The sequence below is a fragment of the Dendrobates tinctorius genome, unplaced genomic scaffold (assembly GCF_039654945.1).
Source record: "Dendrobates tinctorius isolate UK_male_01 unplaced genomic scaffold, ASM3965494v1 ptg000096l, whole genome shotgun sequence".
Taxonomy (NCBI): Eukaryota; Metazoa; Chordata; class Amphibia; order Anura; family Dendrobatidae; genus Dendrobates; species Dendrobates tinctorius.
In genome coordinates this window covers 2,016,692-2,037,237 of record NW_027361764.1, presented here as the reverse complement: position 1 = coordinate 2,037,237, position 20,546 = coordinate 2,016,692, and the positions used below count along the sequence as shown (strand labels likewise).

Below are 20,546 nucleotides of genomic sequence, written 5' to 3'. Positions count from 1 at the left end.
AATCTCCCATGACAACTATGTCATATTTTTTGGAGAACTTGGCCATTTGATGCATAAAGAGTTCATCCATATCTTCAGCTTGCACAGGCGGCCTGTAGTAAATGCCTACAATGGTGTCCTTTCCATTGTTCTGTCCTTGTATTCTTACCCAAACAGTTTCCACAGAACTCCCAGTCTCTGAAGCTTCAATCTCTGTGCAGATATACGCGTTTCTAACATACAATGCGACACCCCCTCCTCATTTATCAAGTCTGTTTCTTGCAAATAAGTTGTATCCTTCTAGTCTTGTATTCCAATCATGTGTATTGTCCCACCAAGTTTCAGTGATTCCAATGACATCATATTTCTTTTCCTGTGTTAGTAGTTCCAATTCTCCTTGTTTGTTGCCCATGCTTTGTGCATTAGTATAGAAACATTTTAGTTTGTGATTGGTTTCTCTTTCTCCAATATTTTTTTTAATTAGATTCTTTCATCTTTGTTCTTCCTTTCCACTTCTAATAGCAGAGTTCTCAGTAGCATTTGTCAGGTGTATGGCTTTTTCTGGTCTTTTGCTTCCCTTCCCATGTTGTTCTAGTTTAAAGCTCTCCTTACAAGTGTAGCAAGGCGACTTCCAAATACATGCTTTCCAGTCTTCGTAAGGTGCACCCCATCTCTAGCAAGTAGTCCATCGTATAAGTAGTTCACTCCGTGATCCAGAAATCCAAATCGTTGCTGACGGCACCATCGACGTAGCCAGTTGTTCACCTGCAGAATCTTATTCCACGGCCATCCACTGGGAGGATGGAAGAGAAGACCACCTGCGCTCCCAGTTCTTTCACTTTCTTGCCTAAGTCTTCAAAGTCTCTGCAGATGGTTTCCAGGTCGTTTCTTGCGGTGTCATTTGTCCCCACATGTAGTAGCAGGAATGGGTAGTCATCTGTAGGTCTGAAGAGTCCTGATATCCTGTCAGACACATCTTTAATTTTTGCACCTGGAAGACAGCACATTTCTCTTGTGAAACTTATGGTTTCGTAGCCCATTCCAGGTTTGTGCAAGTCTATGATCATGTCCCTGACATCCTTATAAAGCTCTTTGGTCTTGCCCATGTTGTAAAGGTTAGAGTCTGATTGGTCAATTGAGTGTGTGGACAGGAGTCTTTTATAAAGGTGACTATGTAAGACAGCTGTCTTTAAATCAGGTAACAAGTTGATTAGGAGCATCTAACTGGTGTGTAGGAGCCAGAACTCTTAATGGTTGTTAGAGGATCAAATACTTATATAAATTTATTTGCATTTTGCAGTGAGAAATAATTTATACAATGTGATTTTCTGGATTTTATTTTTGATAGTCTATCTTTCAATGTTAAAACTGACCAACTGTCATGATCCAGTCCGAGGTTTGTTTGCTGTTATCCTCTCCCTGGACTGGTCATGGAGGGGTTAATCCCCTCTGCCTTGTTTTGGATCTGTTTTTGCTATTTCAGGTCGCTGCAGCCTGCAGGCGATGTCAGTGATAGTTCATGCTTCCAGGCTAGAGCAGCTGACCCATATACCCTAGTAATCCTTCTGCCTCTGACTTCCCGTATTAGTGTCTGACCCGTTCCCTATCCCTGACTGTGTACGTTTGGTGCTTTCTCTACAGTGTACGACTCGGCTTGAACTCTGAACCCTGCTTCCTGTTTTTCTGTCTCTGATACCATGTTAACGACCGGCTTATGACTCACTGGCTTGTAATCTGACTCCCCTTTCGTCTCACATCTTGAATACCGCATTCCTGTCTGGCTCTGACTTCTGGCTTATCTCTGACTACGTGCATTGCTGTGACCTCTGGTACTTCGACTTCCTGTTTGTTGCTGACCCGGCCTGTCTGACTACTCTGCTGCCTCCTAGTGGCAGCCTGCATGTCTGCACTGTGGTGCTACATGGTGAATGCAACTCTTTTTCCCTTACCAGCACCCCCTGGTGGAGGTTGCACGCAACTACTCCGCAGTTGCATTACACCTGCCCTTAAAATCTTACAAAAGACTTGAACAGTCTATGATTTTAAGGGCAGGTGTAATGCAACTGCGGAGTAGCCTAAAGAAAGAAAGGGGAAATCTAAACTGCCCCAGAGCAGACCCCAAAGCAATAGACAGCCCCCAACATGTATTGTCGGTGAAAAGCAGATGAAAACACAAACACAGACAGAAAGACAGGTTGAGCAAATGATGGGGCCCAACTAACTAAATAGGAAAGGACAGAAAAGATGCTGGCTGCAATCCGCAAAAATTCTGCCAAAATAATGTCCAACACATCTGATAGAAAAAAGGCCCTGAAGTCGCTAGACTTCAAAAACACTATATCAGCACTCAGGAATATTCTGAAGACTGAGCAAAAGATCAACTTGACCAGAGACAAAAATGGAGCTCAGCCTGAACCAACAAGGGCAGGCAGAACACAAACACTAAGTAAACAGACAATATCTCATGGAAAAATAAGAGAGCAAATACTTAGCTTTCAGAAGACAGGTACTGAACTGGTTTGCAAGAGCTCAGAGCAGAAAGTGTTGTGAGTTCATTTTCCCCTCCGTCACTGAGGCCTGGTGAACTCCCTATTCTAGTGAAGGAAGGTAGTGAGCCTGATTATCAGGCACCTGGGACTAATGAAGACGATTGGCTGAGTGGAGTCACTGACTGGATTTAAGGCAGCCTATGCCCTTTCTGCCCTGCAGGTGATTTCTCTGTGGACTCTTGGACACCAGTCTGATTCCTGCTCTCCTAAAGCTAAGTTTGCTGTTTTGCCTTTTTGCATCTAAGATTTGTTTTTGTTTTTCTTGCTTTTTGGATTCTGCCACTCCCTGCTGGAGTGTGCAGTGTTCCTTGAGCTCTGTTTTCTGAAAGTACCTGAGTGCTGATTTAGTTTTTGAAGCTTAGTTGCTTCAGAGCCATTTTTATATCAGCTTGTTGGCTTTTGTCTCTGATAGGGTTTTGGCAGATTGCAGACAGCAGCCTTCCTATCCGTTCCTATCTAGGTAGTTTTTGGGCCCCGTCTTTGCTCAGCCTGTCTTTCTGTCTGTGTAAGTGTTTTCATCTTGCTTCACCGTCATTATATGTGGGGGGCTGCCTATTGCTTTGGGGTCTGCTCTGGGGCAGTTAGATTTCCCCTTTCCTTCTTTAGGTCTATGTATCTCTCCGGCTGTGATCGAGGGGTCTAGGTCATCGTAGGAACCCCCCACGGCTACTGCTAGTTGTGTTGATAGGTTCAGGGGTCTGCAATCTGATAGTTGCCAACTTCTCTGGTTTTCAGGACTTAGCTAGCATTTCTGTTTTTGCCTCCTACGGTGACTCAATCATAACAAGAAAGGGTCACCAGCACCCCTGTAGGGCGTCGGCTGCCTTATATCCACTCAGTGATTCCGGGTGTCCAATCAGGCTCCACCTGTTCAGATGACAGGTTCTTCCCAACCCAATCAATTTCACTACCTCTCTTCACCAGCAGAGGGAGTTCATCAGACATCAACGGTCAAGGGGAAAATGAACTCACAACACTTGTGTATATATATATTTTAGCCTAAAATATTAAATAAATTGTAATTTTTCAATTTAAGCCTTTTAGATATCTTTTGATCTTCAACTGTCCACAATAGCAGCAATTTGGACCAGGGGTGTCCCAACATTTACATGCCACTGTATGTCTACTGGCTCTATAGCAGCATAGCCCATGTCTTCTCCCAGCACCTAAGAGACTCTTGTGTATGACGATTCCTGGAGCCCCATTACTGTACCAACTGTAATCTATGTAAGACTTCGCTGTACATACCGTCACCGCATGCAGAGAGTAGCCCAAGCCGAGCTGCCGACATGCCACCATTGCTTCCTTAGTTGTCCAGCCATCACTGCACAGGTAGCCCCAGGTGTTTCCAAGCTTCAGCTCCACACGTCCCTCAAACTGTGTGCGCCCCCCAATAATGCGAATCTACAGTGGTCAGCCCAGGAGCAGCAAGCAACGACACATAACAAGAACAAGACATGAGACGGACGAAGCTGATGGACACTAGTCTGCTCCATAGCACATCCAAAGTGAGATGGAGGCGAGCTGTCAGATCTTGTACTGGATGGGTTTATGGGTTTCAGTCAGGCAGCAAGACACAGGAACTATAACTAGAACATTGCAACTGAGTGACATGATGTGGCCAAAGCAATCACACACAGACATGACAGAGCACATACGTGACCAAGCCAGCATATACAGACTCCACCCAGCCAAGAATGACATGACAGAGCACATACGTGACCAAGACAGCATATACAGACTCCACCCGGCCAAGCATGACATGACAGAGCACATACGTGACCAAGCCAGGATATACAGACTCCACCCGGCCAAGCATGACATGACAGAGCACATACAGTACGTGACCAAGCCAGGATATACAGACTCCACCCGGCCAAGCATGACATGACAGAGCACATACGTGACCAAGCCAGCATATACAGACTCCACCCAGCCAAGCATGACATGACAGAGCACATACGTGACCAAGCCAGGATATACAGACTCCACCCGGCCAAGCATGACATGACAGAGCACATACGTGACCAAGCCAGGATATACAGACTCCACCCGGCCAAGCATGACATGACAGAGGACATACGTGACCAAGCCAGCATATACAGACTCCACCCGGCCAAGCATGACATGACAGAGGACATACGTGACCAAGCCAGCATATTCAGACTCCACCCAGCCAAGCATGACATGACAGAGGACATACGTGACCAAGCCAGCATATACAGACTCCACCCGGCCAAGCATGACATGACAGAGGACATACGTGACCAAGCCAGCATATACAGACTCCACCCGGCCAAGCATGACATGACAGAGGACATACGTGACCAAGCCAGCATATTCAGACTCCACCCAGCCAAGCATGACATGACAGAGGACATACGTGACCAAGCCAGCATATACAGACTCCACCCAGCCAAGCATGACATGACAGAGGACATACGTGACCAAGCCAGCATATACAGACTCCACCCGGCCAAGCATGACATGACACAGCACATACGTGACCAAGTCAGCATATTCAGACGCCACCCCGCCAAGCATGACATGACAGAGTACATACGTGACCAAGTCAGCATATTCAGACACCACCCGGCCAAGCATGACATGACAGAGGACATACGTGACCAAGCCAGCATATACAGACTCCACCCGGCCAAGCATGACATGACAGAGGACATACGTGACCAAGCCAGCATATACAGACTCCACCCGGCCAAGCATGACATGACACAGCACATACGTGACCAAGCCAGGATATACAGATTCCTCCCGGCCAAGCATGACATGACAGAGCACATACGTGACCAAGTCAGCATATTCAGACACCACCCGGCCAAGCATGACATGACAGAGCACATACGTGACCAAGCCAGGATATACAGACTCCACCCGGCCAAAAATGACATGACAGAGCACATACGTGACCAAGCCAGGATATACAGATTCCACCCGGCCAAGCATGACATGACAGAGCACATACGTGACCAAGCCAGGATATACAGATTCCACCCGGCCAAGCATGACATGACAGAGCACATACGTGACCAAGCCAGGATATACAGATTCCACCCGGCCAAGCATGACATGACAGAGCACATACGTGACCAAGCCAGCATATTCAGACTGCACCCGGCCAAGCATGACATGACAGAGCACATACGTGTTCAAAGCCAGGATATACAGACTCCACTCGGCCAAGCATGACATGACAGAGCACATACGTGACCAAGCCAGCATATTCAGACTGCACTCGGCCAAGCATAACATGACAGAGCACATAAGTGACCAAGCCAGGATATACAGATTCCACCCGGCCAAGCATGACATGACAGAGCACATACGTGACCAAGCCAGCATATTCAGACTGCACTCGGCCAAGCATGACATGACAGAGCACATATGTGTTCAAAGCCAGCCATTGCACACTCTCCTGGCTGGGAATGACATGACAGAGCCAGCAGATATAGACCTCACCATAATACCAAGTGGGATTACTGGAGGGATGCTCAGATACAGCCACTAAGTGAACTCTATGAACTTTAATGAATGCTCAGTGACAGATGTGGAGGGTGACGGTCATCATTCTTCTGCAAGATGTTGTGCCGTGCATAAATGCATGGAAGGTGCTTAGATGATCAGACCTGATTCCTGACAGTGGACACCCTACAGCTGATGGCTTACAGGGGATTTCCACTAGAACCATGTAGTTATATGGTCCTCCTAGGCCCAGTGAGAATCTGAGGATGGAGAACAGCGGATGAATGAGATTCCTTGTATGTAGATGGCAGCAGTTATAGTGGAGGTTAGTAGCAGCACAATGGAGGAGCCACAGATACATGTAGCAGCGAATGCCTCACCTAGTACAGTATATCCCGTATGCCCTTGTGTATACATCCCTTCTCCCATCACCGTGTACACCACAAGTCTAATACATACCTGGAGGGCACTGCTGACAAATCCTAGACCCAACTGTTGGCAGACCATCGCAGCCTCCTTGACTCCCCAACCTTCTCCACAAACAAATCCCCAGCGCTCTTTTCCAGGAGGTCCCCACAAAACCTCCACCCGCCCCTCATGCTGGCTCCGACCCCCTGCCAGGCGGATCTGAGAGGAACAAGGATCCCACATTTCAAATCCATTATAAAACAAATACAGTAGTCCATCAGATTACAATGGCCACAGTAACCCATTCCTTCCGCATATAATCCTCTTTTGTTGACCATTAACCAAACTCAAGAAATATTGTCACATTCATTGCCAATCAACATGGACGTCTCACTGCCAGGGAGCATGCACCGACTGATTGCTCCTCTTTACTCCGATGCGTTACTACGTGTGCAATACCCCTTTTACCTGTGCCACGGTGAGCCGTGTCTTTGGACACCAAGGTCAGAAGGCCAAACTTTATATTTCCACATCGTAGAAAGCGATTTCCATCTGCTATTTTGATTTTTACATGCGTGAACATTGGCCTCGTGAATGATCGTCCTGCTGATGCCGCATCCACAGGTGTTCAATGTGGGCGACCATCTTCAATGTTGAATGTAACAACCAACACAGGAAAACGAGTGAAAGCGTTAGGTGTGTACTGGAGCGAAGAAACAGAAGACCAGGCTGGGAGGCGCTACCTCTCATACGCATCGAGGAGCCAGAGGGAGGGATGGATGGAAAAAAAACTAGCAAAGGGCTGCAAAATGACTTGGGACAAAACTTAATAAAGCAAACTACGTGTTTAGGCTGTCTAACTTTCATCAGGTGTATCATGACTCACCCCAGTCCTCCTCACCTGCCCCCCGAGTCCAGCAGCAAGCACCCCTCCACAGAAATCACACACATTCACATGAAAAAAGAGAAGGTTAGGGAGCACCACCAAGGGGCAGGAGCCTAACTAACCCCAATGCAAAGGCAAAAGCAAAAAAAGGCGAAAAAAGGGCCCAGCATAAAAAGCGCACACCCAAGGCAATAACGCATGTGACCAATACATACCAAAATGTACATAATAATACATGGGGCATGACCCAACAGCCCCGAGTCTGGGCGTCCCCAGAGAAATGGAGCCGTTTACTCAAAATATTTATAGCTAGACCAAAAGGTACTACAAGCAAGGTGACCATCCATTATAAGGATAGAGGGGATGTCATACTCACTCCGGAAGACCCCACAAGATCTGAGGAGCCCTGTACATAGCCCTGATATAGGAGGGAGCAGGGAACCATCCAATTTGAGGACGGTTAGGAGATCCACACCCAAATAGAATATCGAGGGCAAGAAAGAAATAAATGCCACAGCATATAGTAGGAAGTAAAGAAATGGTCACCATGAAGAGTAGTCCAAAATGGAACGTCGGGGGTCAGGTCGCCAGGAAAAGGTGGTCCCGGGACATTTGGGGGGGTGCCTTCCTTTTTAAATGTTTTCATTCTGTATACCTGTTTGTCTCTCAATAACATTTCTATGTATTGGTCACATACTTTATTGCCTTGGGTGTGCGCTTTATATGCTCTGCCCTTTTTCTCTTTTTTTTGAACATTCACACACACTGTGATTCTATTATACCTCTGTCCTCCATATCTCTACGGCACAGACAGTGCCACCATTTTCTACAATGCAACACTCCAATCAGCTATGGACACGGGCGCCGCACTCGTAAATGGCAGAGTTTGACAAATCAATAGATAGCCCTGGGACCAATCTCAGTGTCCAGGCTTGCTGGGGGGCGCTGGATGAAAAGGCACTCACAGGAAGATGGGACCACATATAAATAAGCAAATGTCACATTCAAGTTGGACCTCACCTCTGCTAAAGAGGGCGACTTCACAAACTTCATACCTTCTTTGTCCCACAACTCTAAACAGTTATGTAACACTTTCAAATCCCTTTTCCATCCATCACTGGCCCCACCGACCTCCCTCATCTCTGCAGATTTTGCCACATATTTCAAATTAGCGTCAAAGTTCCTTACACTTGCCAGTCCTACTCTAACATGAAAACCACAGAAAGAGGAAAGAATCCTCCAATATTTCAAATACAAAATTAGGCAAGCCTTTACTAATCAGTAACTACAACCCCTATGTACAACAGACCAATGCCCTTCCTCTAAAACCTTCCTCCTCACCATCACTGAATGAGAACTTCTTCATCCCTCCAAGTCAATTGCCACCCCTTGTGTATTTGACCCCATCCCACCTCCTTTCCAACCTCACCGCCACGCTTTTCCTAGCCCTAACTCTTATCTTCAACCCGTCAGTAACTTCCTTCCCATCTGCTTTCAGTCATGGCACAATCAAACCTCTCCTAAAGATTCCATCCCTCAACCTGACCTCTATATCCAGCTATCCCATGTCTCTACTCCCGTTCGCCTCCATGCAGCATGTCCACATTAAACTTTCCTCCCACCCATCATCCAACTCGCTTTTCGACAACCTGCAATCTGGCTTCCATCCCTCCACTCCACTGAAACTGACCTGACCAATTACTTACAACTTACTGCCAAAGCTAGCAGAATTATCTCTAGTCCTCCTTCTAGACCTGTTCTCTGCCTTCAACATAGTCAGCCACTCCCTCCTGCTACTAATTTTCTATTCTCTTGACGAAGACCATACGATCATCTGGGTCTCCTTATATCTTACTAACTGCACATTTAGCATCTTCCATTCCCTCACTACTTCTGTTAGAGTCCCTTATTGCTCTGTCTTAGGACGCCTACTGTTATCCATTTCTATCTTTGGCCGAAAACAAATCAAAGACCCATGGCTTCCATTACCACCTATACACTGAAGACTCGCAGATCTTCTCTGTCCAGAATCCCAGAGTGGGTATCAGCCATATCTTCCTTTTTCTCATCACACTTTCTAAAGCTCAATGTGGTCAAAAATGAAGTCCTCCTCTTTCCTCCGTCCCAGTAAATTCCCCTACCTGATCCCTCAAAATAAATGATGCCACACTTTCACTGCTGCTGTCTCAGAATAACCCTGTGACTTAGCCTTGTCCTTCAAACTACACCTCCAAGCCTCGACTACCTCCTGCCGCCTCCAACTCAAAAATATTTCCAGAATCTGTCCTTTTCTCAACCCTTAAAGGGAATCTGTCACCCTTTTTTTGACTATCAGCTGCCGGCATAGACATCGGGGGCTTTTCTGCAGCATTCTGTCATGCATTCTGTAATGCTGTAAGATATGCCCCCGATGTAACCTGAAAAATAAGAAAAACACGTTATATTATACTCACCGGAGGGGGCGGTCCGATCCGATGGGTGTCGTGGTACGGTCCGGCGTCTCCCATCTTCATACGGTGACGTCCTCTTCTTTCCTTCCTGTAGTGGCTCCTGCGCAGGCGCACTGCTCTGCCCTACTGAGGGCAACGCAGAGTCCTGCAGTGCGCAGGCGCCGGGAGAGGTCTGGCGCCTGCGCACTGCAGTATTCTGCTCTGCCCTCAACAGGGCAGAGCAGTGCGCCTGCGCAGGAGCCACGCTAGAAAGGAAAGAAGACGTCACCGTATGAAGATGGGGGGCATCAGACCAGACCCCGACACCCATCGGACCGGACCGCCCCCTCCGGTGAGTATAATATAACGTGTTTTTCTTATCTTTCAGGTTACATCGGGGGGCAGATATACGGCATTACAGAATGCTGCAGATAAGCCCCTGATGTCAATGCCGGCAGTTGATAGTAAAAAAAAAAGGGTGACAGATTCTCTTTAATCTGCTAAAATGTTAGTGCCCTCATCATCTTCCGCCTTGACTACTGCAATATCTTTCCATGTGGCCTACCTGCCAACACTACTACTGCCCAATTAATCCACTTTTCTACTTGCTACTCCTCTGCTTCTCCCCTCTCCAGATCCCTTTATTGGTGCCCAAGTTCCCAACATATACAGTTCAAACTCCTAACATTGACCTACAATGCTGTCCATAATCTGTTTCCCTCATAGTTCTCCAATGTAATCTCCAAATATCTCCCCTCATGTAATGTCTAGTCCTCTAAAGACCTCCTTCTCTCCTCCACGCCAATACGTTCCTCCCCCTGCCATTGTTCTCCCAAGTATCCCTCATCCTCTGGAGTTCTGTGCCCTGGAGACGATAATTATAGAAGACAATGAAGAGACATATTAAACAGGCCCTTTTCATCCGTGTTCACCAATGAACTGTCTGTCCCTGGGATTATTCAATAAAAGTTCACCACGTGGTGTGACTAGTATAACACAAGAAGAAGCGCGCCTGCGTCTGAGCAAACTAAACACTGACAAATCCCCCGGTCCAGACGGCATTCATCCACGGATACTGAGGGAGCTGAGCTCAGTAATTGACAGACCACGGAATCTCATTCTTAGGATCTCTTGTAACTGGGTCGGTGTCACAGGATTGGAGGAGGCTCACGTGGTACAGATATTAAAGAAAGGTAAGAAGGTGGATCCAGGCAAGTACTGTCCGGTAAGCCGGACATCAGTGGTGACATATGAGGACGTTATAAGAGAGGACTGCAGAAAATAATATAATAGCTGATAACCGCCAGGGATTCATGAAGAATAAGTCGTGTCTAACCAACATGTTGGGTTTCTATGAGGAGGTGAGTGCAGATCTGGACGTTGGTCGTGCAGCTGATGAGATTTATCTGGAATTTGATCCTGTACCACATAACAGCCTTATACTGAAGCTACCGAAGGACTGGAGGAAACTTTATGCAGATGGATAAGGAATTAAATGACAGGAAATTAAATGGGATATAGTCAGCAGTGGGAACTACAAGGATCGGTGCTGGGATCAGTGGAGACCGCAGGGATCTGTACTGGGAGCAGTGGAGACCACAGGGATCTGTACTGGGAGCAGTGGAGACCACAGGGATCTGTACCGGGAGCAGTTGTGACCATATGGAGCTGTACTGGGAGCAGTGGAGACCACAGGGATCTGTACTGGGAGCAGTGGAGACCGCAGGGATCTGTACTAGGAGCAGTGGGGACCGCGGGGATCTGTACTGGGAGCAGTGGAGACCGCAGGGATCTGTACTGGGAGCAGTGGAGACCACAGGGATCTGTACTGGGAGCAGTGGAGACCACAGGGATCTGTACTGGGAGCAGTGGAGACCGCAGGGATCTGTACTGGGAGCAGTGGAGACCGCAGGGATCTGTACTGGGAGCAGTGGAGACCGCAGGGATCTGTACTGGGAGCAGTGGAGACCGCAGGGATCTGTACCGGGAGCAGTTGTGACCATATGGAGCTGTACTGAGAGCAGTGGAGACCACAGGGATCTGTACTGGGAGCAGTGGAGACCGCAGGGATCTGTACTGGGAGCAGTGGAGACCGCAGGGATCTGTACTGGGAACAGGGGGGACCACAAAGAACTGTACCGGAGCAGTGGGGACCGCAGGGATCTGTACTGGGAACAGGGGGGACCACAAAGAGCTGTACCAGAGCAGTGGGGACAGCAGGGATCTGTACTGGGAGCAGTGGAGACCACAGGGATCTGTACTGGGAGCAGTGGAGAACGCAGGGATCTGTACTGGGAGCAGTGGGGACCGCGGGGATCTGTACTGGGAACAGTGGGGACCACAAAGAACTTTACCGGAGCAGTGGGGACCGCAGGGATCTGTACTGGGAACAGTGGGGACCACAAAGAACTTTACCGGAGCAGTGGGGACAGCAGGGATCTGTACTGGGAGCAGTGGGGACCTCAGGGATCTGTACTGGGAGCAGTGGGGACCGCGGTCATCTGTACTGGGAACAGTGGGGACCACAAAGAACTGTACCGGAGCAGTGGGGACTGCAGGGATCTGTACTGGGAACAGTCAGGACTGCAGGGATCTGTACTGGGAGCAGTGGGGACCTCAGGGATCTGTACTGGGAACAGTGGGGACCTCAGGGATCTGTACTGGGAACAGTGGGGACCACAAAGAACTGTACCGGAGCAGTGGGGACCACAAAGAACTGTACTGGGAACAGTGGGGACCACAAAGAACTGTACCAGAGCAGTGGGGACAGCAGGGACCTGTACTGGGAGCAGTCAGGACTGCAGGGATCTGTACTGGGAGCAGTGGGGACCTCAGGGATCTGTACTGGGAGCAGTGGGGACCTCAGGGTTCTGTACTGGGAGCAGTGGGGACCTCAGGGTTCTGTACTGGGAGCAGTGGGGACCACAAAGAGCTGTACCGGAACAGTGGGGACAGCAGGGATCTGTACTGGGAACAGTGGGGACCACAAAGAACTGTACTGGAGCAGTGGGGACTGCAGGAATCTGTACTGGGGCCAGTGGGGACCTCAGGGATCTGTACTGGGAGCAGTGGGGACCTCAGGGATCTGTACTGGGAGCAGTTGGGATGGCAGGGATCTGTACTGGGAACAGTGGGGACAACAAAGAGCTGTACCGGAGCAGTGGGGACAGCAGGGACCTGTACTGGGAACAGTGGGGACCACAAAGAACTGTACCGGAGCAGTGGGGACAGCAGGGATCTGTACTGGGAGCAGTCAGGACTGCAGGGATCTGTACTGGGAGCAGTGGAGACCTCAGGAATCTGTACTGGGAGCAGTGGGGACCTCAGGGATCTGTACTGGGAGCAGTGGGGACCTCAGGGATCTGTACTGGGAGCAGTGGGGACCTCAGGGATCTGTACTGAGAGCAGTGGGGACCGCAGGGATCTATACTGGGAGCAGTCGGGACCGCAGGGATCTGTACTGGGAGCAGTGGGGCCTGCAGGGATTTGTACAGGGAGCAGTGGGGACCTCAGGGATCTCTACTGGGAACAGTGGGGACCACAAAGAGCTGTACCGGAGCAGTGGGGACAGCAGGCATCTGTACTGGGAGCAGTTAACAAGAGATGTCTTTGAAGGTTAGTACGAATGTTGGACCTGAAGGGCAACCTGGAACAGTCTCCTCTTAGCCTTCTTTTTTACAAGCTAAACATTCTCAGATCCTCGTAGGACATACTTTGCAGTTCACTCACTATCCTGGCAGCTCTTCTCTTCTCCAGTTTTACAATGTATTTTTTAAAATGTGGTGCCCAAAACTGGATACAGTAATCCAGATGAGGCCTGTCCAAGGAGGAGTAGAGGGGGATAATTACTTCACGTAATCTAGACTGTATGCTTCTCTTTACTACATCCTAGAACTGTGTTTGCCTTTTTTGCTGCTGCATCACACTGTTGACTCATGTGCAGTCTGTAATCCATTAGGAAACCCAAGTCTTTTTCACACATGCTCTTGCTTAGTTCTATTTCTCCCATTTTATAGATGCAATTTTCTTTTTTCTTGCCCAGATGTAGAATATTGCATTACTCCCTGTTAAATACCAGTCTATTCTATTTTTTTTTCAATAAGGATAGTATGTGATGCATTATCAAATGCTTTGCTGAAGTCAGATATACTATATCTACCGCATTTCCCTGATCTACCCAGTCAGTGATTCCATCATAGAAGGAAATTAGATTAGTCTGGCATGATTTCTTTGCTACAAACCCATGCTGGCTCTGGTTAATTACTGTATTCTTATGCAAGTACTTACATACATGCTGTTTAATAATTTGCTCAAATACCTTTTCTGGTATAGAAGGAAGGCTCACTGGTCTGTAATTTCCTGGCTCCATCTTCTTTCACTTTTTGAGGATAGAGACAACATTTGCCCTTCTCCAATCTTCTGCGACTTCTGTTTTCTAGGATTTTTCAATTCTAGTGGTTCTGCAGTTTCCTCTGCTCTTTCAGTACCCTAGGATGTAACTCATCTGGACCAGGAAATTTATATTAACTTAAATTAGCTAAGTGTTCCCTCACCATCTCTCTGTTTATGGATGGTGTGGATTCTTTTATTCCTTCAATGGCCCCGTGAGGATCAGTTCATGTTACATTTGCTTTCTTAGAGAACACACATACAAAATAGGAATTGAATATTTCGGCTTCTCAGCATCATTTTGACCACTTCACCCTTTTCATCCTGTAAAGATCCTATAGCGTCTGTGGCTTTTCTTTTGCTTTTCACAAATCCCCAACATCCTTTTTATTGCTTTTTGTCTCCCTTACAAGCAGAAATCATGTCACTCTTCTTTAGCTATGCCCCCTGTTCTGTCTCTGACATCTAATATGTTATCTCTAATTATTTTTTTGGATAATGCTGCAGTTATTCATTAGTATTGTGAGGAAAGAGGGAGACACAAGCGCAATATAGGGTCTTATCCCACAAATACAGTAACCGGTTTGACAAAAAACTGCTCACCTGGTAGTAGGTATTCAAAGCATGTATAGATAAGGGCTGCTGCAGATCCACAAGTCGGTCACCGACTATATGAAACAGAACTCTGCAAAGGAATACGTGGATTTCGTCCGTGCTGCCCAAATGATGAACTTCCAGAAGGTTAATAAAGTTTGACAGTGGTTTATTCTACGCGTTTCAAGGTTTTTTGCAACCTCTTCTTCAGGAAATACCTCCAAGGCATCATGTCCCACAAATCACACAGGACAAGATCCGTTACTTCCATCTCCTCAAAGACAACATCCATCAGCAGCGCGGTCGCCATTGCCCGCGCAAATTCTGAAGCCACCAAAATGCGAGCAAGCTTTGTTGACCAAGAGATGCAACTTATATTAGAGAAGGCATGCGTGGATGCAGCCTTAGAAAGCCTTGCAGCAAAAAGAGAAGCTGCTGCAGCCCTCGCTGAAGCAGAATCGCTAGAAGCGGCGCAGAACTCTGAGCTGCATAGGCAAAGCAGTATGTTGAGTCTGGAGTTTCTACTGCAAGATCCACCACAACGCACATCTCAGTACGATAATGAACTTACTGATCCAAACTATGACCCTGAGCCAGTACCAAAACAAGAACACGACATCTCCAGTGAAGCGAGCGAGAGTCATCATGAGGCTCCGCTCCAGGAAAGATACAAACACGAAAATGTGGAGCAAAACAACTCTGCTAACGACTACCTTGCCCCTCACCAGGTAACCAATGTAAATGTGAGCATAGAATACAAAAGAAAATGAAGCCAGCTAACCACATTGCAGGTGCACGGGAACTCCGTCCTGATGAGACGTGATGCAACAGAAAAAAAAAAACAGATCTTTGTTCCAGCTCCTTGCTTAAAAATTTTCAAAGTTTTATTCCATTGATTAAAATATAACAGAAGACATGCTCCAAGACCGCACCATGTATGCACAGAGGAACCGCAGGCAACGCGTTTCGATCACAACAGCGATCTTTATCAAAGCTGCTACCGGCTAAGAGTGACCAACATTTAAATGTAAGCTAGACCAATCAGTCATTACCTAGAAATCACATGACGTGTAAGGTCCTACAAAGATAACTACGAACAATCTAAAATGCAACGTACAAAAAAAAATATGTACAATAAAAAAAAAAGTAATTGATAATGACACATGATCTCATTACGTCTCTTCCGTACGTCTGGAGATCTCCAGCATGCTTCACGGGTTACCAGCGACTGGTTTCATTTAATGAAGAATCAGATGATTCTAATTAGAAGCATTAAATCTGACACGTCTTCGAATAGATCGCAGAGTTCTGGAATTGCCAGCTGTAGTATTCCCATTAGATCTCTTACTGGACGAATAGTCAGCTCTCCCTGGAATTTAGGTTTTTATCTCTGACTCATATCTTCCTCCAGTTTTATCTCCTGGCATGTTCATATCTCGTACGTCTCAGGAGACATGGTTGAGCACGAAGGGTAGTTATAAATGTGGAACAATAAATGGTCAAACGTGCAAACTAGTTATTAATACAAAATACGAGAACACTCAGAAATGTACTATTAAAAGTTTTATGAATTGCAACAATAAATCTGCTGTGTAGAAAACTGTATTATCTGTAAACTAGCCTATGGGGGAAATTAAAGTCTCGTATTGCTGAACATTTAAATGCTATTTCTCATGGTACTAACACTAATTGTACTCGTCTTCCGGAGCCAAACACTTCATTCAGCAGCATGCCTGTGATACTTCTTCCCTACGTGTCTGCGGACTGGAGAAAGTGAGCAAATCACTGCTGGTGGAGCGGTCAGACGCCGGCTGGTAACCCGTGGAGCACACTGGATTTACTCTCTTGGCACCAGATCTCCAGACGTACGGAAGAGACGTAATGAGATCATGTGTCATTATCAATGACTTTTTTTTTTATTGTACATATTTTTTTTTTGTACGTTGCATTTTAAATTGTTTGTTCGTAGTTATCTTTGTAGGACCCTACACGTCATGTGATTTCTAGCTAATGACTGATTGGTCTAGCTTACATTTAAATGTTGGTCACTCTTAGCTGGTAGCAGCTTTGATAAAGATCGCTGTTGCGATCGAAACGCGTCGCCTGCGGTTCCTCTGTGCATACATGGTGCGGTCTTGGAGCATGTCTTCTGTTAAATTTTAATCAATGGAATAAAATTTTGAACATTTTTAAGCAAGGAGCTGCTTTTTTTCTAACCAATGTAAATCACCTTGCTGACACAAGCACTCCCTACTCATGAAAGACGTGTGCAGGTACTGTGACAACAGCAGGCAGGAAAGATACTGACTACCAAATTGAGTCCTTAGACGGACAATTCTGCCCAAAACTACCTACGATCATCAAGTGTAACCAGATCCCAGACAATAGATCAGAAACGAGATGTGGCAATCCATCACGCTCACTTAAAACGCATAGCACACCTCATACCGGAACTCGACCCTCAGGCCCAGATAATCCTGCTGTTGGGAAGAGATATCCTACAGGTTCATAAAGTAACTCATCATATCAATGGACTCCACAATGCTCCCTATGCCCAAAAGCTAGACCTAGGATGGGTCATAATAGGAAACGTATCCTTGGGACACATGCACGCCCCATCTTCTGTGACAAGCATGCTGACAAATACACTAGAGAGAGGACTGTTTCAACCTTGTAACAACGAGTTCAATGTCAGAGAACTAACACACAGCATCCAACTGCCCAATTATTTAATAGACTTTACTCAAGACAGGAGTATAGTGTCAGAGAAGGACTGGGGTCACTGGGACTGTATGAAGATCAGAGAAGGACTGGGGTCACTGGGACTGTATGAAGGTCAGGGAAGGATTGGGGTCACTGGGACTGTATGAATGTCAGAGGACTGGGGTCACTGGGACTGTATGAAGGTCAGAGAAGGACTGATGTCACTGGGACTGTATGAAGGTCAGAGAAGGACTGGGGTCACTGGGTCTGTATGGAAGTCAGAGAAGGACTGGGGTCACTGGGACTGTATGAATGTCAGAGAAGGACTGGGGTCACTGGGACTGTATGAAGGCCAGAGAAGGACTGGGGTCACTGGGACTGTATGAAGGTCAGAGAAGGACTGGGGTTACTGGGACTGTATGAAGGTCAGAGAAGGACTGGGGTTACTGGGACTGTATGAAGGTCAGAGAAGGACTGGGGTTACTGGGATTGTATGAAAGTCAGAGAAGGACTGATGTCACTGGGGCTGTATGAAGGACAGAGAAGGACTGATGTCACTGGAACTATATGAAGGTCAGAGAAGGACTGGGGTTACTGGGACTGTATGAAAGTCAGAGAAGGACTGAGGTCACTGGGACTGTATGAAAGTCAGAAAGGACTGATGTCACTGGAACTATATGAAGGTCAGAGAAGGACTGGGGTCACTGGGACTGTATGAAGGTCAGAGAAGGACTGGGGTTACTGAGACTGTATGAAAGTCAGAGAAGGACTGATGTCATTGGGACTGTATGAAGGTCAGAGAAGGACTGAGGTCACTGGGACTGTATGAAGGTCAGAGAAGGACTGAGGTCACTGGGACTGGATGAAGGTCAGAGAAGGACTGGGGTTACTGGGACTGTATGAAAGTCAGAGAAGGACTGATGTCACTGGGACTGTATGAAGGTCAGAGAAGGACTGGGCTCACTGGGACTGTATGAATGTCAGAGAAGGACTGGGGTCACTGGGACTGTATGAAAGTCAGAGAAGGACTGAGGTCACTGGGACTGTATGAAGATCAGAGAAGGACTGGGGTCACTGGGGCTGTATGAAGGTCAGAGAAGGACTGGGGTCACTGGGACTGTATGAAGGTCAGAGAAGGACTGGGGTCACTGGGACTGTATGAAGGTCAGAGAAGGACTGGGGTCACTGGGACTGTATGAAGGTCAGAGAAGGACTGGGGTCACTGGGGCTGTATGAAGGTCAGAGAAGGACTGGGGTCACTGGGATTGTATGAAGGTCAGAGAAGGACTGGGGTCACTGGGACTGTATGAAGGCCAGAGAAGGACTGGGGTCACTGGGACTGTATGAAGGTCAGAGAAGGACTGGGGTCACTGGGACTGTATGAAGGTCAGAGAAGGACTGGGGTTACTGGGACTGTATGAAGGTCAGAGAAGGACTGGGGTCACTGGGACTGTATGAAGGTCAGTGAAGGACTGGGGTCACTGGGACTGTATGAAAGTCAGAGGACTGGGGTCACTGGGACTGTATGAAGGTCAGAGAAGGACTGGGGTCACTGGGACTGTATGAAGGTCAGTGAAGGACTGGGGTCACTGGGACTGTATGAAGGTCAGAGAAGGACTGGGGTCACTGGGACTGTATGAAGGTCAGAGAAGGACTGGGGTCACTGGGACTGTATGAAGATCAGAGAAGGACTGGGGTCACTGGGACTGTATGAAGGTCAGGGAAGGACTGGGGTCACTGGGACTGTATGAATGTCAGAGAAGGACTGGGGTCACTGGGACTGTATGAAGGTCAGAGAAGGACTGATGTCACTGGGACTGTATGAAGGTCAGAGAAGGACTGGGGTCACTGGGTCTGTATGGAAGTCAGAGAAGGACTGGGGTCACTGGGACTGTATGAATGTCAGAGAAGAACTGGGGCCACTGGGACTGTATGAAGGCCAGAGAAGGACTGGGGTCACTGGAACTGTATGAAGGTCAGAGAAGGGCTGGGGTCACTGGGACTGTATGAAGGTCAGAGAAGGACTGGGGTTACTGGGACTGTATGAAGGTCAGAGAAGGACTGGGGTCACTGGGACTGTATGAAGATCAGAGAAGGACTGGGGTCACTGGGACTGTATGAAGGTCAGAGAAGGACTGGGGTCACTGGGACTGTATGAAGATCAGAGAAGGACTGGGGTCACTGGGACTGTATGAAGGTCAGGGAAGGACTGGGGTCACTGGGACTGTATGAATGTCAGAGAAGGACTGGGGTCACTGGGACTGTATGAAGGTCAGAGAAGGACTGATGTCACTGGGACTGTATGAAGGTCAGAGAAGGACTGGGGTCACTGGGTCTGTATGGAAGTCAGAGAAGGACTGGGGTCACTGGGACTGTATGAATGTCAGAGAAGAACTGGGGTCACTGGGACTGTATGAAGGCCAGAGAAGGACTGGGGTCACTGGAACTGTATGAAGGTCAGAGAAGGGCTGGGGTCACTGGGACTGTATGAAGGTCAGAGAAGGACTGGGGTTACTGGGACAGTATGAAGGTCAGAGAAGGACTGGGGTTACTGGGATTGTATGATAGTCAGAGAAGGACTGATGTCACTGGGGCTGTATGAAGGACAGAGAAGGACTGATGTCACTGGAACTATATGAAGGTCAGAGAAGGACTGGGGTTACTGGGACTGTATGAAAGTCAGAGAAGGACTGAGGTCACTGGGACTGTATGAAAGTCAGAAAGGACTGATGTCACTGGAACTATATGAAGGTCAGAGAAGGACTGGGGTCACTGGGACTGTATGAAGGTCAGAGAAGGACTGGGGTTACTGAGACTGTATGAAAGTCAGAGAAGGACTGATGTCACTGGGACTGTATGAAGGTCAGAGAAGGACTGGGCTCACTGGGACTGTATGAATGTCAGAGAAGGACTGGGGTCACTGGGACTGTATGAAAGTCAGAGAAGGACTGAGGTCACTGGGACTGTATGAATGTCAGAGAAGGACTGGGGTCACTGGGACTGTATGAAAGTCAGAGAAGGACTGAGGTCACTGGGACTGTATGAAGATCAGAGAAGGACTGGGGTCACTGGGGCTGTATGAAGGTCAGAGAAGGACTGATTTCACGGGCTGTATGAAGGACAGAGAAG

At 47.6% G+C, this 20,546-nt stretch overlaps 1 protein-coding gene across 6 annotated transcripts in view; it reads right to left on the bottom strand.

Moving 5' to 3' along the window:
- The window catches only part of LOXL3 (lysyl oxidase like 3), a 258,654-nt gene that overhangs the window by 34,915 nt on the left and 203,193 nt on the right, over window positions 1-20,546 (bottom strand). For 4 of the 6 annotated variants that reach the window (XM_073586838.1, XM_073586837.1, XM_073586841.1 and 1 more), the window contains one exon: window positions 6,468-6,635. The exons of 1 other annotated variant lie outside the window; for it this stretch is intronic. In XM_073586838.1, the coding sequence (XP_073442939.1) occupies window positions 6,468-6,635 (168 nt within the window). Of the gene's footprint in view, window positions 1-3,776; window positions 3,933-6,467; window positions 6,636-20,546 lie in introns of all 6 variants that reach the window. One more of the 6 variants, XM_073586839.1, reaches the window with a different exon arrangement.